This window comes from Brachyhypopomus gauderio, chromosome 4 (assembly GCF_052324685.1).
Source record: "Brachyhypopomus gauderio isolate BG-103 chromosome 4, BGAUD_0.2, whole genome shotgun sequence".
Taxonomy (NCBI): Eukaryota; Metazoa; Chordata; class Actinopteri; order Gymnotiformes; family Hypopomidae; genus Brachyhypopomus; species Brachyhypopomus gauderio.
In genome coordinates this window covers 28705206-28729228 of record NC_135214.1, presented here as the reverse complement: position 1 = coordinate 28729228, position 24023 = coordinate 28705206, and the positions used below count along the sequence as shown (strand labels likewise).

The window sequence follows — 24023 nt, the reverse complement described above, 5'->3', positions numbered from 1 at the left end:
AGTCGCCAGAGACCTCTGCATTCAGTATTGAGCCTTCAGTGCTGAATTTAAATGTCCATTGTCAGTTCACCTACTGAACCATCACACAAGTTACCTGTTGGCTGCACATGTGATACAATAAAGTATAAAGTATTGTATGTGATACAATAAAGTATAAAGTATTGTATGTGATACAATAAAGTTCTTACAATCCTTAGTCTTGTGCATAATTTGCCATGATGATTTCAAGCATTTGGTAGCTACAGACTCCAGGTTGAATTTGTAAGATACCATGAATGACACCACCACCCGCTCAACACCACTTTCAGAAACTTTCCGGGTGGTGTCTGCCGACCATCAGCACCTACCATACACGTTCATGGTTCATTTGTAAGGACTGTTTGATATCACCTGTTGCGTTTACATTAACTTCATGCGACTGAACAAAAGCAGGGGGTTGTGGACGATGAGGACATAGTGACCACTCCACCTGCATTCAGAGCAAATGTGAATGGGGATGGGGGTAGTGGTGGTGGTGGTGGTGGTGGAGGAGGGGTGGAGGAGGGGTAGGGAGAGAGGGAGAGCGAGTGATGCCTCATTAACCAGCATGATTGGATAAGGTATGAGAGAAAGAGTGGTTGCAGCATATCAGAGCCCAGGCGAACAAGCACTACAGTGACCATCCATAAAAGGGCAGGGCTTCTGCGCATTGCTTTAGATACACCGTCAGGGCACAGTACGGCCCTGAAACTAATATTTAAAGCTGTCTGTTCTACATCAGCCGCAGGACTGGCGTTAAAGACGCCCTGTGACCGCTCGTCTTTAACCAGACCTTTGTTCTGTGGCCTCGCACAAAAAGCCTTTCTGCTGGGACATAATGAATGCGGTTGAAAAAACAAACCTGCGCAGGATTAAAAGGAAGCAGGTGCGAGTTGATATGCAAACTGCCACCACAAGGACGCGTTATCATTGCAGCCCTGCCCCACCACCTCTTCAGGAAGACAGGCCAATCAGAGCCCCACGCCCAGTGTCAGACTCTGCGATTTGATAGGTCAAAGACAGCGGCCCTCCTCCCAGCTTGGCAGGTAGAGGGTAACGGAGACCACTGGCAGGGCTCGGCTAGCGAACACGCGGGGCGGCGCCCGTTCAGGGGCCACGCTCACACCGATCTCGAACAGGCTGAATTATTTATCAGCAAACAAACAGAAGGAAAGTAGCTTCATCTCGAGAGCTGAACGCTGGTGCGAGGGGGAGGGGATGGGTTGAGGAGTCAGTGCTTGCGAGGCAGATAAGCGGAACGTCGGAGGAGGTCAGGGGGGCTTGCTCGGGCCACGTCGGCAGTCCCAGTATGATCAGAAATGTGTATAATGTTCCCAACACTGAGGATTCATTATAAGGTCTGTGGGGAAGAGAGATCACCTGCAGCTCTCGTGGTCATAAATAATCAAATAGCTATTCTTCACTGCTGGTCAGAGCACTGGGCATTATAGCTGTTAAAATGCTTTACCACAGGACTGTTCGTAGAAACTGGAGCAAACTGTTTCTGTCTACTGAATGTAAGTCTGAACTGGGTTAGAGCAGGTGCACACCATGAAAAATTACAGTAACACATAGTAACAGTCTTTAAAAAAAAGACTTTTAATATATTGTATATTTCAAAAGATAAGATCTAACACTGTACATTTTTCAAGACGGCTATATATGGTGATCGACTAAAATGAATGTAGACCACTAACAGGGATAACAAATGTAGGTAAAGGGAAGAACCAGAACACTGCAGCGTTTTGCTAATCCCTTGGCCCCGGGTCCTTGACCAAAGAGGAATGCACTTGTAATGCTCATTTAACACCAATATAAAACATGCAAACGAATAAACCAGGACACCGCAGTGCCTTACAAAGCTCTTTGTGTAAGATGGAGGCTCTTTTCATAATAGCAACGCTATAACATTGTCATTTGTCTCTATTGTGTATAATTTGCTGTCTGATCAATTTTTTTTAGTCCTTTACTTCCCAGAAAAATGTGAGTATATTGATCAGACTTGCACACCACAACCTCTTCTCTGCTGGAATAAGATCACAAGTGCTATGAAAGATATTATAAGGCATAAGAGAGCTGCTGATTCACTTCAACAAGCGGCATGGGAGCTGTCCACGGACGAGTGGTGCTGAAACACAACTCGGTTGTGTGACTGCTCCTCTTTTTTGTACAGTCATGAGTTTCATGTTAAGTAAGGAAGCCATGTACTTAACATTCCCGAAATGGGCTATATAGTGCTTAACCCTTAGTGTTTAAAAGGATAGTAGCTTGTTATGTTTAATTAAAAGTTAATTTAAGGATTTGCAACACTAACCATTAGGACAGAGGTAGAATTACATCACAAAGCAAGACACTAATGATCAGCATTAATTTATTTAACTGTACATTTCGTCTAAATAACAAGTTAATACTGTAGTAGCTCTTGTTCCATTTAATGGGAAGGGGTGACCTGTGTGAAGTACATCTGAACAAACACCAGAGGTCTCCCTTCTATATGAGCTGCTTAACACTTGGTTTCTATAATACAGCTATGCTTTTATTTGTGCTAATCAATGAATTTGTATAGGAAATAACTGGTAACATTCCTATATCATTCAATGCCATGCTTTTATGCTATTGTATACCATTTATGGGTCTTTTCCCTAGACTCACTATAAAACGTCTGTTAGCTCACAATATTAGTCAAATGGTGTCATGAGTTCACTGAGGTGTGAGTATCTTAAATTAGTCTTATCTCCAGGGGAAAAAAAGATGACGCTTCCACCATGTTTCAGCTCTTGCCCTGCCTTAGTGCTGACCGCTCTCAGAATTTTGAGACTGCGAGTGTCTCCATAAAGAGTTAGTGGCATGCAATGTGGGTGGTTTTGTGTAGAGTACCCGGGTCAATAAGCCAGGGGAAAGCTCTGCATATGTATGAGCTGCAGGTTATTTTCAGTTCTGCCTCTGGGAATCGGACGCTCTCAGAATCAATCACGCTCTGTTCTCACATACAGAGGGGGGGTGAAACTGGGCCCGTGCCATAAAACCACAGACGCATGCACAAACGCACGCTTACGCACCTCACTGCGAAGTGGGTGCCCGAGAAGCATGTTGCCTCCTCTTCAGTCAAGAGCAGGTACATTTTCAAAGTTTTCGGTCGCGTCTCCGATGCCATAACCAACTGCTGCTGATGTCCTCAACCCCTCGTTGAACCAATCATGTGCAATGAAGTTTGCTCTAATTTTCCAAGGGCACCAACTGATGGTGAAACGCTGAGGCAGGGCAGAACGTGGCCCTCTGTGGCAGGGGCGTCCCCCGCTGGGTCTGCCCGGCTGCAGGCTGGAGGGGCTAACGGGGGCGTTCCTCTGCCCTTCACTCCCCAGCTTCCTCTGCATGATTAATGGAGCACCTTGCATGTGGGTGACATGCTAGAGTTGCTGGTGTTGCCTGAAGGCATGTCTTGGCAGATATGGAGAACTGTGCGAGCCTGGTCTCTTAAGGGGAGGTGGAACTCATCTCCGCATGTGGAGAGGCAGGCTCTGTTGCATAGAATAGGTACAGAGAGGCTCTCCACTCACTGAACCAGCCCATCCTAACCCCCCCCCCCCCAATATTCCTCGAGCCAACTACAAGTGTGTGAAGGAGCTTATTTACACGTGCACAAAGGAGACTATTTCTCAGATCTTAGAACAGCAGAGGAAAGAGAAAGTTGCATTTATCCCTGGTCCAATTTTGATTTCATTCATGAGAATGATGGGGAATTCTGCCGCAGAGTACATAACCCCATCAATCCTCTGCTGATGGCAGTGTGCAGCCTGGCAGTTTTCGCTGAGCTGTTTGCTCTCAATTTGTTCTTGCATTGTGTGTTGCCACCATGCCTCTCTCTGCTCTGCTTTCAGCAGGTTAACAAAGTGCTCGGGGAGTGGGATTGAGCAGGGGGGGGTTCATTGGGTCATATATTTAAATGTCGGAGAATTTCAGCGGCATTTTTGCAAACGTACAACGCCGCTCTCTGCATTGGGTTTTTTTCGGGATGCTTCGCGGGGAGGCGGTGGAGCTGGAGCGTGTAATCGAAACAAACGTGAGCTTCTGACTCCAGAAACACAGGAGGGGAGTACCGGGGCACACGTGAGAGTCAGCCAGCGGCTCGGGCGCCACGGCTGTAACACGGCCAGGCTCCGTACGGCTCACTTTCACTCGGGTGATAAACGGACACTGACTAATTGGTTTTCTGGCTGACTGATCCTGAAAACACAAAAAGAAGTGAGTTGAAATGAAGTGAAGTGTCTGGGGATGGATGGATGGAAGCAATAGAAACCGCGGTGTTGATAAGAGCCATTTGCATGGACGAAAGGCCCATCGAGGGAGAGATCGGGAGACGCAGACGGTGTACGTTCCAAGACTGTGGAATCTCTCCGCCATTCAGTTATATTATGCAATTGGAAGATAGTGAGAAAAAGAGAGATGGAGATGAAACGGACACAGGGGAGAGAGAGAGATTTTGTTTGCTCGGCTAATGGAGGAAAACAAGTTTAGGGAAGGTTAAGGACGCTACTTGGAGGAAATGAATAGCAGCAGGAAGTTAATTGAAGCGGGCAGGAAGTGAGCGCAGGCTTCGTTGACACTGCTTCAGCGGCGCTGTCGGAGCGGCTCGGCTTTTACCGCAGCTGCACGATCGGCGGGTCGCCACTATCACTCCGATGCATGGCTGTCCTTCGGCACAGTGCAACTGAGGTGGCAATGCGACCCCCACCCCCCAATGACTTTGCCTTGTCGAGGTGGGGGGGTTTGAAGCTGGGTAAGAACGCTGAAACTGGCCATGGAGCGTCACAGCATCAGAGGGCATTACCCCCGAATTGATATGGGCAGCCAAGTGTCCGCGATGTGCTCCGCCTGGCGAGGCCTTTATCGGCCAGCATCTATTACGGCTCCATTAAACCAGCCAAGGGCCTGAGGATTTGTGTAAAATGTAATGCAGTTTTGCAGGTGTTAGGGATGTTTATACCTCATTGTTCCTGCACTGCTGCAGGCACTGGTTTTTATGAGTCCTTGATGTGAACGAGAGAGCTAGCCAGACAGCTTCATGCCTAGAGGACACCATTGCTGGCCTCTCATTGAAGATGGTAATGAATGCCATTTCTGTTGGTGTGAACTACTGTAATTTACATTAGCATGTACCTTTGCTGAAAGGTATTCTTGTAAATAGCACTGAAAGTTATCTGAAGTTAACCCAACTCTGATGTAGCGTGGATGTCCTGTTATGCAACATCAGAATTTTTGAGTAAGTCTTGACTTACAATAACAATGCCCTGGAACGTTTAGCTGAGAAACAGTAGGGCCAGTGTGTGTGTGTGAGTGTGTGTGAGAGATACAGAGATGTGTGAGCATGAGAGACAGCATGAAAGAGTGTGAATGAACGAAAGAGATGACAATGACTTCTTTCTCTTACTGTGACCTGCTAATTGTTACTAAGTGTAATGGGACTCTGAATCCCTGTTATCCTTCTGTGACAGAGTAAAGATGGATGTGTGGCTGCCTGGAGTCTGGTAGCTCCTTGCATAGATTCCATTTCCAGTTTACACAACAGGCCATCAAAACATGTTAATACGAAACACCAGGCCTTCATCCACATGCATTAGCGGCCGTGGAAGAAGCCTGCAATAATGGAGACCCTCGGTCTATCACATTTTCCTTCTTCCTCTCCCACGCAAGAGGAATGACAACTAAATGCATTTACCATTAGTGGCACCCTGCTTTTGTTTTGCTACCGCGGAGGGCTGTTTGGATGTGAAGCGGAGAGATAACGATATTAGATAAGAGGAGGTGGCAGAGGCCTTAAGCTCTGTGGAACAGTGTCTCTGAGGGACAGGACAGGACAGGAGAGAGAGAGAGAGAGAGAGAGAGAGAGAGAGAGAGAGAGAGAGAGAGAGAGAGATGTGCCCTTTTGATAGCCATCAACACAAAACCTGCTGCTGCTTGTTTTCTTCTTAGCTGTGCATAAACGAAGAGCCAACCAAATGCCAACCCAAGCCATCAACATATCTGGGTATATGACAGTGCAGGTGATAATTGGCCGAGATGTTGATTGAAAAACTGATACACGTTTGTATCGAGGTTAAGCTGTTGCTGTGGAAGAGTGCAGAGAAGTGAATTCTTCTCGTCTTCGTCACTCCGTTACTAGTAATGGAAAAAGGAGGATTCCCTCATTGGGAAATCTAGCAACTCTTCCACCTCTTCATCCCTATAGGGGCCTGAACTGCACAATGTCTGGTTGAGGTTAGAGCAGGGAACATCTCAGCAGGCCCCACAGGGAGAGACTCCTCTCAGTAGGTTTCAGTAAGCAACACGCCCGAACTACTATCTCACTATGACCTTCCCCAGAGCTTACAGTTCATCACACAAGGTGGGTTTCTCTTAATGTTACTACACCGACTGCTCGTGCTTGCCAGCACACAAAACTCATTGATAACATGGATTTAAAGGATTTAAACATAAGCTCCGTTGTGTGGTAAATTAGTTCAGTGGTGCTGGTTAGTGATAATGTTGCCTGTTGATTTGATGCGATTTCCATTGCTGAAGTTTATTATGCTAAGTGATCAGTCTGTTCAAGACTATAATCTATTCTAGACTGTTCAAGCAGAAACCAAGGAAAGACTCTAATAACTGAAAATATAACTAGAGACGTTTGATAGACAAAAAATCCCTGGTCCCCATTGTTTCTTACTGATTAAGGTGCTCATTTCTCGACATGATCCCCGTGTCGTCACATTGAGCTGAACTAATTCATGTCTCAGGGAAACAGAGATAGAAGGACAGATAACAGGAGAAACCCCCTCTGCAGGCGGGATTAGTTAGTAATGGTTTCTGGGAGAAGACACCACAGCAAATCATTCCTGCCAAAATAAAAATGCAAAATATTTCATTTTCATGCTGAAGGCACACATGCCCAACACAGTTTCACAGGGATGCACCATTGTCACGTTTCTCATAAATGAATAAATCAATGAAATCAATCAAACCTCTCCGACACATCTGTATTTCAAAGTCAGCTTAGCCGCCGCCTCCGTGCCAACTGGGCCCGGGCTGCAGTGGGTCCAGCCGTCCTTCCATGGCGCCCGTTCCCCAGAGCGTCAGCACAGTGCCGACTCTCAGCACAGACTCTCAGGTCCAGAGCTGGCCTCCTTTTTGTCGGAAAACTTGTTAAAAGGATGAATAAGAGAGGAGAGTTGTGAACTGTGAAACCAGGCTAGTTCAATTTGGGCCAAGGAGCCCGAGCACAAACCTGCAGAATCGGAGGGGGGGGGGGGGGTGGCGGCGTGTGGGAGGGGTGGGGGTATGGGGGGGGGGGGTCTACTGAGGAGGGAAACCGTTGTGGTTCACTCAAGCCTCTGAGCCCTAAAGTCTGATGCAATAAATGACTGGCAACGCAATAAACGGTTTCCAGGAGACATTTTAAGAAGGCTAACAACCATATTCCCAGAGCCAGTGGAGGTGCAGCTGCAATCCAGCAAAAAGATCCAGTGTGGAGGTCTGCAAGGCACGGAGTGAAACAGCTTAGATTTCCTCTCTGGTTCTCGTCAGGTTTGTTTGGAAGGAAGTGCAATGAGAGCTGGAGGCAGCTGAAAGATGCTAAGAGAGCTGAACTTGCATCCACAGCACTTGCGTTACCTAAGGGCAGTGAAGCACCACACACCAGCCACCTCACACCGTTTTTAGCACCTCAATCAGTTTATATATATCAAAAAATAATATCGAATAAATAAAAACATCTCAATGGCCAAGTGAACTCAGGTTGAGCCCACTGATCAAACAGGGCAAATCCTCCTCGGCATCTTCATGTTTCTTTAATGAGAGTAAGAGTTACATTCAGTGAAAATCATACAGTTATTGTGAAAACCACTAAGAGAAAAGGTACAGGAATATATTCTATTAAACTTTCAGCATTTTGATCATGTTTTAAAACCACTTATTCAAAGTGCCATTATTTGAATCCTGTACTTTGGAAAATACATCATTTACATCATTTACAGGTAGTTTTTCAAGATGGCGCACATAGTCATGCCAGTATGTCACAAGCATCCATTATGAGGACACTGATTGCAAAAATTCACATACAAAATAAGACCTTCCACTGATGTAACACACAATAACGCACATAAATAAGGCATGAAATAAATAGATAACTTAGAGAGGGTCCGTTCCGATATTCGTCACCTCAATGGTCTTATAAAGCTCCCCATGACCCGCGCGAGTCCTGTGGCATTGTTGTCGGGGCTCTGAGGGCGTGTCCTTACACCATCGTGGCATTTCACGTAAAGGAAAGGTTCATATGATAATGGCAGCGCAAGAGGAATGCACACGAGGCCCACTGTGCAGTTTTTACACCGTCACCGGACAGAGCCGGGCAGCCCAGCTGGACCCAAAGGCAGAGGGAACGGCGCCTCGTCATCGGCGGGCCGGGCAGGATCGCCGTGGAACATCTCGCAAGGTCGTTCTTAAAGCACGTTAAACACATGCTCCAGTTTCGCCCAGGAATGATGGTGATGGAGCAGCGTGGGGATGGTGAGACCGCGATAGCGACTATCTATCTCTCTCTCTCCCTCTCTCTCTCTCTCTCTCCGGCCGGACCCGATCAGGCAGAGCTGCGGAACGAGGCCTGGAAAGGAGAGTGCGCCCGCGCTCCCAGCAGAGCGCTCAAAGTGGAGCAGCGGGCCTCAGGGAGGAGACCTGCTGGATGGATGGGGCCGGGTTTCTTCAGGGTTTCCTTCCCCTCCAACAGTCCTTGCTCGTTCCGCTGATTCTCAAAGCCAGAGCAAAGCTATTCTGGCAGAATCAATCAGAGTGCCCAAGCCTCCCTGAGAACCCTCCATAGAGAGTGCAGACATATGCATAAGAGGCTGTCCATGGCAGTTTCACATATATTCAAGTTATCGACATTTCCTAATAAATTAGATCTATTTGATTGTTTTTTTTTTACTTTTTTTTTTTTTTACAGATATCTTAAATTCCCAAGTTTGTAGCTGCATCTTTTTTGAGCAGACGGATGGTGTGCTTTATCTCATGTAACTGTAAGAATGTGGCTTATTCCTGGGTTAGGAGACATACAGTCAGAACTCCTATTTCTCCTACAGTTGTGAGTAAAGCTACCTCACCCGGAGGTCATTTAGACACAAGGCAGTAGTGATCACTATAGGCCGTTTCTGCCACTGTGTTCTGTTAAAACACCGTTGAAGCCTTTTAATCACGGTCACTGTACAAAAAGGCAGAGTTTGATTTCTGTTCTTAGCCTTAAAACCAAACGAAAATACAGACAACAGCATGCACTTTGTAAAGGTCAATGAGTTACATTCCCTAAGGGTGGTGTGGGAGGGAGGTGTTCTCCCAACGAACAGAGTCTGAACCCCCTCACACTGACGGAGGATCCGTTTTGGCTGTAGGTGTGTGATCCTTGAGTGTGATGTTTGTTGGTGCTGGTGAGTACCGTTGAAGACGATGTACAGAAGCGCACATACCACTCACATACTCCTTAAGCCCAACCATGTCAGTCTAAGTTCATCTGCACCGCATGTAAGGACCATGGGTGCAGCCTTCAAGTGTAGCAGTAATCAAACTTTCAGTACTCACAACCCCACTTCATTGAAGAAGGCAACGCCGACATCTTTGTTGGATGTCGAAGAGGATCGCTCTTAACTTGTTTACCGTGACCACTGGTGGAAGTGACTGTGGCAACGCAGAACCGAAACAGATGCGCGCGCGCGCACACACACACACACACACACACACAGCTGCACAGATCAAAAGAAGAAAAAGTACGACAAAACATTCTGTGTGGTTTGAGCAAGGCGCTCACACCACTGGAAGAGTTCTCCCAGGTCAGCACTCGAGCAGCGCAAGCCGGTCGACAGCACGGGGTGTCTTCGGCGGCGGTGTGTAGAGCGTTTTGTGTGTGTGTGTGTGCTGAGACACACCGGCGCTAATGAGCCCTGCTCGAGGAGGCCCAAAAGCACAAGGAGGAGCTCCGCGTCGACTTACTGCTGGAACAGGCGGCGGAAGCCAAAGGGAGGAATGAGCTGGAGTGTGTGAGGCGGTGGAACTGTACAGACTCAAATAGCTAAAGTCTGTGTGCTGCGAGGCAGAGGGGATGATGAAGAGTGCACAAGTCTTTGAGTAGGAGTGTGCGGCGGGTGCGTATGGCAGGTGTGTGTGTGTGTGTGTGTGTGTGTGTGCGTTTAGCCGTCCTGCTGGGCGAGCGCCTGCAGCTCGGCGGTGTGGAGCGAGTGCTGGAGGAAGACGTTCTTGCGGCTGTACATGTGCAGGGACAGGGGCCCTCGGGGCGGCTGGCCCAGGCGCCCGGCGAAGGAGGAGGGGGGGCGGGGCAGGGGGCCCCTGTCACTGCGCACGCCCGGCCCCCTCTCGCTGTCCGAGGAGAGGCTTCGGGACGGGCTGCCCCTGCTGGGCAAGCTGGAGGTGCTGCCGGCCACCGCGCGGGGGATCTGCGACGGGACCGGGTGCTCGGGTTTGCGGGGCGCGGCAGATTCCGAGGGCAATGGCGGCGGCGTGGGCGTGGTCTCGGCCCTCCGCGGTCCGGGTGCCGGCTCGTGGGATCCCGCTAGGGGCTCGGCGGCGTGCGAACGTCCCTGCCGACGCTCCCGTGGGAGGCTGCCGGCCCGGATCGGATGGACGGCCTGTTGGGGGAAGGAGAGCAAAACAAAGGGGTGGGAGAAAAGGGAAGAGAAGGACAAATTAGACCGCTTAACTCGACAAACGCTTCGACAAAGCTTGCTCGGGCTCCTGGAACCTCTTCTAATTGTTTCCTGACCAACTGGAACCTCTCGGTGGAGGATCTGGCTAGCGCACACACTGTGGGGAGGTGGCACAAGAAAGAAAGTCACAGCAGAGCTTAAGCCACCTGTTCCGTTTTTCACACACACAGCCTCACTTACGTAACCAGGCCTCCATTACTAAGAAAGATAATGAGCACAGTAAGGATACGGCGCCTAAAAAAAAGACATCGTTAGCTGAAGGCTTCGGTGTTTTAAATAAATACCACTCATAACTCAGCGCGTAATCCCACCTGAGTTGACAGCCAAAAAGCAATGATATTCAATGGCGATGAGAGTCATTTCGGCTCGGGAGAAAAAGTTGATTAAATACACTGCTGCTTTACGAATGCGCTAACTTGACGCAGGACAGGCATCGAGTGCACTGGGGAATTTGGTGTTGAGATTTGTGGAAGGACAACGCTGTGTCCATGGACCGAGGTTCACATTTCTCAGCACAGGGTCCTCTTAAGTACACGCTCTGCACCATTCAGACTCTCCTACACAGACATAAAAGCATCAGTGATGGTGACAGCAGAGAGAGAGAGAGAGAGAGAGAGAGAGAGAGAGAGAGAGAGAGAGAGAGAGAGAGAGAGAGAGAGAGCAGTTTGGTGCTTGCTTTGGAAGTAGGCCAGACACACACACACACACACACACACACACACACACACACACACACACACACACACACACACACACACACACACACACACACACGCCTACCTCTACACCTGCAGAGTCACGCTGTGCAAAACAGGAGACTGGAGTAAATCAGAGTGATTTAACGGTCCCAATCCATTTGGGTCTTTATTAGCCTGTGAAGAAACCAGTCTGGTGCTAATAGCACGCTTCTGCTAAAAGCCCTTTTTCGCTGATTATACCCAGCGGATAGAAGGACATGGCATGGATGCACGGCATACTTGAAGGCACACGCACCACCGTACACCTACATTCACACACGTGACTGATGGGCACCAGCTTCCCACACCAGGTCTCAGGCTACGGGCAATAATCCACCTGCACTGAGATCTCAGGTCTGACAAGCAGACTCTGGGTAAAAATGTCAACTGTGTTTTACTCCACCAAAAATCAAACTAAGCTTAGTGGCTGAGTGGCATTTCTGGTGGAGAGAAGCATGTATTTAGCCATTTTCTTTGATTTTTCTCCCTCCTCCTGACAAATAAATTGATAGTTACCACATCCCCAATCACACAGACGCAGAAATTCTTTTGAAATCAAAAGGTAAAGTGACAAACATCTCCCATGGTTGTGCTGGAGTCCAAGTATGCTATTCTTCAAAATGAGCTCTTCCATTAAATGGTAAACGTTCCTTTATCTGCATTTTCATTAAGCAGAGAGGGAGATGAAGCCATTAGCTGCAGTTCGGGACACACTGCTTGGCTATATTTTGTTTCTTCTCCAAAACGTCAGAGGCAAAGCCGGCACTGGGCCGGAGAGCCGTCCGTCTGCAGCCCCCGACGGCGGGCCAGCCGGCCGGACCCGCGAGGCGGCCAGGGCCCGAGATGATAAAGAGAAGCTGTCACTGAGACAGAGAGGGTCCGGAGTGACCCTCCAGGCTGGCGATGCCGGCTTGAAGACCCAACAGTCGAGCAGAGTCTCTGCTGGGCCCACTCGCCTCAAACTGCCACTGGGCACTGGGACAAATGGTCCACGGCGCCCACCACAGGCGGCGCCGAGTTTGTGCTCGCCAGCAGCGAAACGATCGGGCTCTTGTTTATGGTTGCATCTGCTTCAACAATAGTAGAGACCGTGCACATGTTTTTCTAATATAGATGCTGTGAGACAAAAATTACACTAGAATGGTCAAACCGAGATCTCGGACCATTACCTTGGTAACAGCCGGTGTTGTTTTTGATTTTTATGCCCTTTGAAATCAAAACTATGCAACACCTTAAATGGTAGCAGGGCTGAAAAACAACGAATTAACACCTTTCTGTGGCTTCCTAATGGAGACATGGCAACAATCTGAATTAGCTTAACCTTTTCACAGATGCCCTTGACAAGTAATGGCAGCCTATATTAATCGTACACCAGCAGGGCTATCGTAGGTCTGGACAAATGCAACACTGCTTTGTTCTGGGGCACTCAAAGACATCCTGCCACAATGTATCATCAGGTCTATTGTTACATGCAGCTCCTTAACGACACGTGTGGTTCTTTATGAAGGTTCTGTTATAATGACGGCATGACGCATCGCAGGACTGTGCCTCGGTACCACAAAACTCCTGGACGGAGGTGAACGGAGAAATGAACGAGATGTTGGAGAGCTGAAAGTGAGACAGAGATTTGGTGAGGGCCTAGACGGCAACGTTGAGGACGTTGGTGGAACAAAAGGCAGGGTTGCAGCGCCATGACGACGCCTGATGGAGTGCTGACTTGATATGGCGACTGGCGGAGTGTCCTTCAAAGACCTTAGTGCTATTATTTCCCTCAAACAGCTGTCGGCTTTGGGGAAGGTAAGAATCTTTGGCGGGCTCGTCTCGTCATATCTGACAGAACAGGACCCTGGGTAAACAATCAGGAAACTGTGTAGCAAAATTTATTAGAGACAGAGACAGAGACAGAGAGAGAGAGAGAGAGAGAGAGAGAGAGAGAGAGAGAGAGGGGTGAAGAAGGCTGCATGCGTACACCGAGTTTCCATCAGACGTTGTGACAGAAGTCTTCCCAGGCTGATGAGAACACCGCAGGTGCTTCAGAATCATCGCATGGCTGGGGCTTCCTGCTTTAAGGACCGTCACCCCCGGCGGAGACTTGTGTGTGCATGTGGCGTGGGGGACGAGGAAGTTCTCATGCACGTGTCACAAAGAACAACGCCACAATATTGGCACATATTGGATTTATGAGAATATGATGAAATGTGCAAAGCAAGGGGAGAAACAGCGTTCCCGCCGGGCGCCGCTGGTCGGGCGCTGCGCCGTTCGGGACATTAAATGTAATTTCTGTTAGAAAAAGCCTGAAGGGCCGTGTCGTTTGTGCCTGTGTGGGTCGGAGACAACCCCCCCACCTGGCTCGGGGGTTGGCCCCAAATCACCCCCGTGAGGCAGCCTTCGGCCCGCCACGCTGGCCAGGGGAACCGTGAGAGGGCCCGGGGCCGCGGAGCCTGCACACAGTGGCCTGAGACATCCGTCCAGCACACAGTCCTGAACCCTGGGCTTATGTCAACAGCTGGAGCTGCAGGTGATTACCCAGTCAACACTGAAGAGGAGGCAGCCCCACTGAGAGAGCACCGGCACTCCACATTAACTTTTCACAAAGTCAAGGTTTGCCAAAGCAGCACCTGCAATTATTTTTCAACGAGGCAATTCCAGGTTGAATTATTAAACATTTCATAGAAAAGAAAAGAAAAAAAAACCAGCAATTGTTGTGGCAGGTTTTTTTTTTTTACATTTCAAAAGTTTTCTTTTCTTGTTTGTTTGTCATAGCTTTGGACTTGTCTGGATCTGTACGTGCCTGAGACGCGGGAGACCCACGACGGTCAGCAGCTCCGCCGGTTCGCGCTGACCCTGTTGTCTCTTCGGGGGAGCACTGCAGGGCCTGCCTACTTTACGCCAACTCACTTCACACCAGCACATCCTCAGGAGAGACTCGCATTCTCTAGAACTTGTTACTGAAGCCTTGGGGCCCGTTTGCAACCTGTGGCTATCTCACAATCCATCGCTGAAACTTGTTCTTATATTTATGCCATCCTTCATGTTTATGCTACAGTGCCCGAGAATGTCTCCAACATCTTCTTTTTGATACGTCAGGAGCAATACGGTCCTGAACACTGATGGGTAACCTGGTGATCAAGTTCTATTTGCGCCTCATTCATCTGTACTGACAGGACGAAAGAACTTCGAATAATAATGCGGCGCAGAAACCAACAGCTCATCTGCTCAGTGAGGAGGTAACGGCTCGGCTGCTGACTTCGGCGAGGGCCGTCCGAATTACGGCGGACGTTCACGCATCAGGAGACGCCGTCAGGGGCGACGAGCTTCCAGCGACCGAGGCGGAGGGAGAGGAGGCGTGTCCTTCAGAGACCTCCAGATCTACGGCCGAGCACGTCACGCGGTGCACGGAGCGGCAGAAGGGCCCGACCGGCCCCCCGCGGACGGCTGGCTCACGCCCCGCCTCTCCCCGGGGGACACGCCCTCCGGTGGCCTGCACCTCACGCACGCGTCAATCATCCCCCGCACGCCGCCCTCGTTAATTACGCCTAACGCAGCTAGTGACAGCCCGGGGAGAGGCGAGGGGAAGACGGATGGAAGAGGAACAGGAGACAGCGAGGTGGTGGCGGCCAAGCGTCCGGGGTGGGGCGCCGGCGTGGGACGCCGCTCGTGCCGCAGGCCAGCCTGCTTCTGCCAGCCTCTCTTTGGATCTACTCACTCGCCATCTTGAAGGCTGCGATGCTATAAATATCGATGCAAGTGCAACTAAAACACCGACAATGAGAACACTCCATGTTTGCCATCCTAGGCTGGCAAAAGTGAAAGGTTCTGTTAGGGGCTTTTTAGAATTCAGTAATTCTGTAACAAAACAAGGGTTATATCACTACGAATATTTGTCTATGATGAAGCCTCAACAAATGTGGCCTATTAATTATTCATTTTTAACATGGTTCGAGAAGGCGTTCCAAACCCAACACTTTCATGTCACTTAAAATATTCACAAACCACCAAACAGACGACTTAGTGACTCAGGGGTACAGTCTGCTTCAATATTACAGGACCTGCATCATTTATAACGCAGACAGAGCTCTCGCACTATGGAAGCTGCTTTGAAGTCAAACCGTCCTTAGAATGGAAGGTTCTGGGGGAAAACACTGAAATCTGTGTATTTGCCTCCTTCGAGCTCAATGTGCAATTGTGTAGGTGGTCTACCTCATTCAAAAAGAACCCCATACAAAAAATCTGTCAATTTATGCTTATCAGATTTTGTGTTATCACTGAATATTCCTTTCCCATATTTGTTGGCAAAATATTCCTGCAATATGCCTAAAGGGCATTCAGACCGCAGGATTGCAAGGGAATCTTTCATTAACATTCATGTTGCCGCTTTATTTCATTAATGCTGGAGTAAATTGTGTTAGATCAGATCCAGAGGCCTCAGGGGGAGCTGTCAGCATCCAAGAGATGAAAACTTCTAATGTACACGTACAGGGCAACAGGACGGCGAGCGCTAATTTGCTGGTATCCCGACCATCTCCAACTAAAGTTCAGCAAGTGTTTGGAGGACGACTCCAACTCCCCATGTAATATATGTGTGCAGGCCGGCGCCTGCATGCAAGCTGCTGGCGTCTGGGTAAACGCGAGTGGGATTTGTGTGAGCACGCTGCACCTGCCCTACTTCGGCTTGACTAACGAACCAGAGGTGTCCTGAATCTGTCCGCTGACGGCGGAGCGGAGGCCAGGAGGAGAGAGGAGTGGGTGAGCGGGCCGGGCCGGGCCGGGCCCTGGTGAGCGGAGCCGGGCTGGCGGAGACCCACACCTACACCCGTGATGGTCAGCGGAAATGGTGAAGAGGTAAATGTGGGCAGGGGAAGAATGATAACCCATGGGGAACCTGACTGCTTCCGCACTGTAATGCAGTAAAATTGAGTCAATTCTCCCTTTTCTTAATCCGTTTAAACCTTTAGATTAAAGTAAGTTGGAATAATATGGTAATCCCATCCTCAATGTCTCCAGCCAGACATGTTCTCAAACTCCACCGCGGATCTAAATGAAATACTGCATATGTGGACTTTTATTGCTTCTGTAAGTTGATTAAACTTCTTTCTCTGCAATATGTATTTAATAAGTAATATACACATCAAAGAAATCAGTTCAAAATAGGTTTCCGTGATTATGAAAAAGCAAACTATTTTGTTATATAATCTTGTGTACTGTGTCATGCTCTGCTATGGCATAGATTTATATGCTATTCTTATTGTCACGGATCCCTTGAGATGAAAGTACCAACCCAGTACACAGCACTGCAGTTTGATCATCTTTCCATTTCTTTAATTCACTTGTTTCCTGTAACGGGCCCTTGAGTGTTTTCTTATGCCACTGAAGTCATTTCATAATTTTCTTTTGGACTTACGTGATAAGCTTTTAACATTAGCATAATTTATCTATTATTAAAAAAAAAAATACTAGACTGCTATTGTGCTCTATTAGATTTCAAATTCCTATCAGTCAACTTGTTTACCTCTTTTTTATGATTAAAGCTTTGATTATAAAGCTCTTAATTCTTACTACAGAATGTAGTTTGTAGTGTACTACAGAATGTAGGTTCATCCGTAGTTTAGGTATTGAAGAAAATTGATATCAAAAAGATTTTCAGTGTCAGAGAGATTGTCAGTTTAACAGACAACTTTCAGTTAACTTATTATTTATAGCATGAAACTGTCTCCTCAGATCATCAATGGTACTGCCTCACTTAGTCAGCGAGATTCAGATCTTAAATGATTGTAAATGTCAGCTATTCTGAGTCTCAAAAGCCTGAAGACTGCCATACTTCCGACTGGAAGTAAACCCGAGCTCTGACCACCAGACCAAAGAACCAGCTGGTCTTGGAAACACCACCCTCCCCTTTGGAGAGTGATGGTCCCGGTCACACGGCCTTCACCTCCAGGGAGGACCTCTGCAGACACACAACCTTTCCCATCAGGGACATCCTCATGCTGGGCGTGATCACACCCTTCATAGGGGATGGGTGGCTTCATCAACCTGAGGTTTGCTCCCGGCCCCCTTGCTGCCATCCCATTTCTGACGCCATTGTGTAAGAAAGGCTGAAGGCAGCCACCCTACCTGGGACTCAAACCCAGGTCCGACAGGAGGTACATGTGCGTTCTGACCACCAGACCAAAACCAGCTCTCTGACACAGCAGCTAGAGCTCCCATTTAACCTTCCTAAGTGACGTTCATCACACCGATATATCCACACCCTGCCCTTAGTATTCAAAATTTACTGTGCCTTTGGACACAGTAAATTCTCTCACACACTCACACATACACACAACCTCAAACGCATGCACACACAAACGCAGGTACAGAAATACTGTCTTCAGTCTCACTCAAGGCTCAGTCTGCAGTCCAGAGGATAATGGAACTCTAATTAATTTCTAAATCCAGCCTGTTCTCAGAGATGAACAACCCTAAAATCTCTCGTTTGATGAATGTGCTGATTGCAGTGGTTTTCAATTAAAATGTTCAAAAAAACCCACCAACGTATTGCAGTCAGTAAATCGTCACATAAGTACTGCAAATCAACGTTGCTCCATATCTACTTTCCCCTATTGTTCATCTGAGCTAATGAGTTCTTGATTTTTTAGAGCTCAAAATAGGTTGGTATAATTGAACAGTTAATAAGAAATTTAAAATAAATTCCAATTTATTTTCACAGTAAATGTTTACTTTAAAGTGCTTTCAATTTAGGTGTCAATGGCAAAATAAAACATAAAATAAGTGAAAAAATAGATATGTGAAATAGTGAAAATAGACAACCTTTGTTGAACGCAACAGAAAATCGATTAGGAAAACTTCAGGGACGAATCTAAATAAAAAAGAATCTTTGGCACAAAGGGCCCATTCAATACATATAATGAAAAATCCTTTAACTCAATCGCTTATAGAACAATCAGCTCTGCAGTTATGTTTGTCAGAGAAAATAATGATCAGCTCTTAAGGAAGACAAACTCTTGACTACCCCCCACAGGGGCCTTGGTCTGTGGCCCTGGTCTGCCCCTCTCTCCAGCCTCATCTCCAGACACAACAACTCCATCACACACACACACACTGTGTAGAACAGAGAGCATTAACCGATGCAGCACAAGGGAGCCGAGTTTCTTCATGGCAACCGTCTCCTGGATGATTGGACTCATGACAAACTGGCAAACAGAAAGTACAGTATGGAGTGAGCAGCAAGCATGTTCTATAAATGGCCTACAGGCTGGACAGCATTACAACATTTGGAACGGCACGGTCCTCCAAATCCTCCCAATTAACAGAGGGAAGGTTATTAACGTCCTAAATAAACACGAGCGCTACCGCGACGATTGAAGCATCGTTAGCAGGCCACGCATCACTGTGCAACGGTTAACGGCAGGAGGAATCGGGGCCGACAGCCTAGCGTGACCGCCAAACTGGAGTGGAGACACGGGAGGAGCGCTTCGGAGATCCCAGCATGACGTGGTCACAGATGGCAGGGTGAGGTTTCAATGTGACCCGTGTGGAGACGGGTACACAGCTCAGCCATTGGCCTACACCTCCAGCCTTTACTGGCATCACCGGGTGACGGTGCTTCAGGAGGGAGAGAGGGGTGCGGTAGAGGGACTTGGTGCTAACTTGGGATTTAGTTTGGGCCAGACCGAACACAGGAAGAAGCTAAAGGGGTTTTCATCTCAGCGCTTTTAGAGTCATAGCATACACGGCTTGGGCTGCACGTCAGACGTGCTTGTGTATTAACTGGAGTGAACAGACGCTCTCTTGACACTGCACAATGGTCAAGTGGATCTCAGGTCAAGCCGTGATCGTGGCGAGCGTGTAAACGACGTCTACTACAGAAACTCTACTTAACATGTTCTGCAGCCTTCTTACTGAGAAACCATGTTTATCATCCCTGTGAAAGAATTAAGTTCTTATAAACAGCAAAGAAAACCTACCCAAAAATAGCTAAAAAAAAAAAAAAAAAAAAAAACACAAAACAAAAAAAAAACAAAATCTGGAAGACTTTGGCAGGGTGTAAAGTATTTAATAAAAATAGCACAAGCAAATGGTTTAAGTAAAATGCCAGTACTACAATAACTAGTGCACACACACACACTGCAAAACAGTTAAAGACCATCTGTACAATTTAGCCGAGGTACTGAGACTAGCTTGGATTTAAAAAACAGCAGAGCATCAGCTATCTTTCAGACTTTGATCTCATCTGCAAATGTGAGGCAACCCAGAGGAGAGGGTTATTAAACGTTAAGATTGTGTGTTTTTACGTTCAGAATTATCTAGAGCTTAGAAACCATGACTTCCAACAAAGTCAATCTAAGACTGCAAATCTGCCATAATTAACAGTTACCAAATGGCCCTTTGCTCCAGAATAGCAGTCTTATTCTACTACACACAATACGATCTTCACAATGTACAAACTCTTTTTCTTTACAACCAATCATTAAATTAATCCAAGTCGAGATCGTGGGTTCAGTTGAACACATTTGCAGGGATGTTCATGCCCTTGGTAAAAAGGTCAGTTTTTATCAGCCAGCATATTTTTTGTGGTGAACTTAATTGTGGCACAGAAGCAATCCACATCAAATAAAACACCCCTGTGATATTTATACGAGGACTTTTCTCTCCCTCATGAAATGAACTGCTTTATAAATAAATGGCTGATCCTACCGCACAAATACGCATTCTGTGTTTATATTACTGGGCTAAGGCTAGACTGTTAGAACTTTTAACTAACACACCAAGAACTGGCTAAAACCTGCAGGCTCATTAATAATACATCGATCTTTACTCATTCACTAAGTTTTTAAGTTTTTTTCCTAACAATCAGAACATGCTCTCCCCCCCCCCCCCCCACCTGAATGTCAGAGACAAAACAATCATTGTTTACCTAGTAATCAACTTAACAATCTATGTGTAAAACAGTTTACAAAGGAGTGTTTGGAGGTGAGAAAAAACAACTCTGGAGGTTTTGAGCTCATTACTCCCTGTGAATCAGACAATTGCACTGGTGTTGTAATAGTATCACGCTGAATTGCTCATGCATTCAATCCGAATAACCATGAAAGTATAATTCTAATTTATTTTTTCACAATAATAAAGTGGGATCAAATATTTTCTGATAAATACCATCTCTGTAGGATAAACCTACTTGCATTGGCAGGCCAAGTGTTCAAGTAGCGTGTGGTACAGACGGTGTATCCTACACCCATGCTGTTTTCTGAGTACACATTCATATGGAGGAAGCTACACACTTGCAAATACCACATTCCTCTATACATTAGACACAAAATTTACTGCATCAGAAATTTTTGCAATAGAGTGTCACAAAATCCATACCTCCAGAATTAAATGCTCTTTAATGTAATTCACATCAATACGAAACACCTCATTTCAGGAAGTATCCATGGTATAACAAGCAGTCTGACGGGCATGTGTCTGTTCACTATACAGAATCAAACTGGTTCAATCTAAAAAAAATATCTGTTGAATAGGGCAGATACCGACACATGATTCAAACCTCTAGTTATTGAATTGACTCCCTTAACCCTGTTTGTGATTCTAGACTGAGAAATAATTAAAACGGTAAATGTTCTAAAGTTCATGTTGCCTTCATTTCCTAAATGGAACTCAGGCTGATTTCCAAGATGCCCGTTATGCTATTTGCATTTATTAATTCTGTCTTTTTTTCCCACCTTAACATGTTCTTTAGAAGTAATTATGTGGTCAGAGCAGACCTGTAGCCTGGGTGAACCCACAAGCTCACACATCACCACCACCACCTCAGCGTTTGTCACGTTTTCGGTAGCGATGGCGAGCTCTGCCCGTCATCTTGACAAGAGCGTGGCAGAGACGTAGCCATTTGAAGCGGTTTGTTTCCTCTCCATTATCGTCTGAAAGCAGGGCTGAGATCTTTTCAGCACAGATCTAAGAGCACGCAGACTTCCTGATGTCATTAATGTAATTCCATTATATGTGCCCTTGAGCTATGTGAGTGGGAGCATCATAAAAGTCCAGAGATCATAAAGTATTTTATGCACTGCTGATTTCGCACGCTTTTGTGCTCGGTCTGTGCAGACGAGGACAGACGGTACATCAGTACGTGGCGAATCCGGCCGGGCCCTCTAGAAAATGCCATGTGCCTGCAAGACTCTTTAACCTCTGTGTGAATTAATGAAACAATGTCATTCAGCTCCTTTCTGTGCTCACATAACAGAAACACAGAGGCATACGACATTCCAGCTAATATAAGACCATTAAATTAGACAATAATAATTATCACACAGCCAAGACACATCACAAACACTCACACTCACATCCCAAAAAAATAATAAATAAATACACAGTTGGAAACAGCAAGCCCCACACCATCTTAGGTTACACGTCCCTGCGACGGAGGGTCTGTGTCTTTGTGAGGGGTCAGGCCACTAGAACTTCACGACTTTGGAATGTGCGTTTTGGCAGTTTCGAGACCCGTTTGACCCGAGAGAGGGCGGGAAGGCTGGTAACAACGGCTGTTCCACATGATCGAGACGCAGGGAGGCAGGGTGCTGGTCTTTATATAGTCCGAACTAGCCCCGAGACTCAAAACTAAATTGTGCGGCAATTACAGCGTGTCGTGGCATAATGTCCTTGATAATCATGGTACTGTATGGCGGTAGATGGATGATTAATAGCAGTTACAGGTCTGGCATTCTTTATGACACAGCTCAACAGTCGATTTAATTGTAGGCTACATGCGCTGACTCTCAACTAGCCCCACCCACATGGGATGTATATAAGGAGGAGTAATGGAGGCGTGAACCTAACTGTACTCAAACCTCCGCAGCCTTTTTAGAGCTGCCCAGATTAAAGTGAGACAGATGTGCTATTTTCACCATGCTATTTTTGCTCCGTTGTGCTTAGCACAGCTGTTTAAATGGTGCGAGACAAGCACTGTGATTGGCTGCGCAGACTTTAATTAATCGCCGTGGCAGCCTCGCCTGGCCCCCCTTTCTCGCACGGCACACACGACTGCACCTGCTCGCACGTGACGGAAGCTTCAAGTGCCTGTTACGCGCACACGGCCTCGCGTCCTTGCGACGTGTTGCAGCGATTGCTTGCACGCTTGCACCAAAAATACAACAGAGTAATGGGTGCACAATACTCACACCCATTGTGCACCCACTGCCTTTAGGCACACAGAGCTGATGGTGATGGAGGGAGGGGGAGGAGGAGGGGAGAGGAGGAGGAGGGGAGGAGAGGAGGAGGGGGGGAGGAGAGGGGGAGGGGGAGGAGAGGGGAGGGGGGGAGGAGGGGGAGGGGGTTGTCAGAGTGATTTGCTGCACATCCCCTTTTTGTCGAGCGTTGGAGGTTTGCTCTATAAATATGTATTTGAGTCTTCTTCGATTTCATCCACATTCCTCACAAATCTGGAACTTAAATAAGTGCCCAATCGCTTCTTCCACTCCAAAGCCACATCCTTCATTTCCTCCATGCTGTCTCTTTCGCCGGGACTGCTCAGTGTCGTGTTTACACTGTAGCTTATGATTTGTGTTTGTGTGACAAGCTTTCCATGAGCACTTGTACCCTTGAGGCAAAAAGCATTACGGCCATGCCAAAATAAAACATATTATACTATATATATATATATATATATATATATTATATATATAAATATATATATATATATATAAACATTACATATAATATTAATATATGTCTTTATTTATTCATTATTTTTTAAACGACAACCCATAATTTCCTACGAAAAGTGGCCATGGATTATGCATCAGTGGGCAAAACAGACAGTAATCTACATGTCCCCCCAATCAAGGTGATTAAGATTGCACTGATACAATTACCACTCGACAATCATTGCAATTTCAAAAAGCACACCGCCGCGATTAACACATTTGTGCATAATTATTTGTTGATGCAATTTTAAAAGCTCCGCCGTTTCCCTTAATTAGCAGGGGTGAGGTTTGGCAGAGAAAAGCGGCTGGGCCTTTGATTGTAGCCAGACGGGGCTGCCTGATACGGAGAGGCCCCCTACCTGTGGTCTGCCTCCGTCGTAGGGCCCTCTGCTTACTGTGCCCACGGGGAGGTGAGGGACCAGAGAACACAAGAGTACAGAAAGAGATGAACATGATGTGCACAAAACACAAACACAATCAGAGTGCAATGGTTTGAAGCAAGAACAAAGGTATATGTAATGACATGTGAACTGGAACGGAGTGGATCGTTATGTAGGGGGTGTCCTAGCGCACACGCACTGAATCAGCTGAGCCCGGGCAGTGGGGACGTGTGGTTTACCGTTTGCACCCTGGCTGAGACGAAGAAAGAAACACAACCCCCCCCCCCCCCCCCCCCCCCCCCCCACCCCCACCCACCCCCTGCTGGAGAGGCTCGCATTGAAATCAGAACCATGATAAGTCAGTGGAGCTGCAATGAAAGACAACTGGAACTTCAACCTCCAAAACCTCACAGAGTATCTGTTTACTACAGCGGACAAAGCCAGGAT

The 24023-nt window shown here is 47.2% G+C and overlaps 1 protein-coding gene across 1 annotated transcript; it reads right to left on the bottom strand.

The window, feature by feature from the left end:
* Nucleotides 1–7824: 7824 nt before the first annotated feature.
* LOC143512854 (uncharacterized) lies at nucleotides 7825–23803 on the bottom strand. The gene is made up of 2 exons (XM_077003593.1): nucleotides 23556–23803; nucleotides 7825–10682 (listed from the first exon to the last, which is right to left on the bottom strand). Exons 1-2 carry the CDS (start codon nucleotides 23647–23649, stop codon nucleotides 10387–10389), a joined length of 390 nt encoding a protein of 129 aa, XP_076859708.1. The 5' UTR covers nucleotides 23650–23803; the 3' UTR covers nucleotides 7825–10386.
* Between the last annotated feature and the right edge of the window lie 220 nt (nucleotides 23804–24023).

Coding starts and splice junctions, on each gene's coding strand:
- LOC143512854 (XM_077003593.1), bottom strand. CDS start 23,649: ATGTTCATCTCTTTCTGTACTCTTGTGTTCTCTGGTCCCTCACCTCCC. Junction 10,683..23,555: donor ACGACGGAGGCAGACCACAG/GTAGGGGGCCTC, acceptor TTCCCCCAACAG/GCCGTCCATCCGATCCGGGC.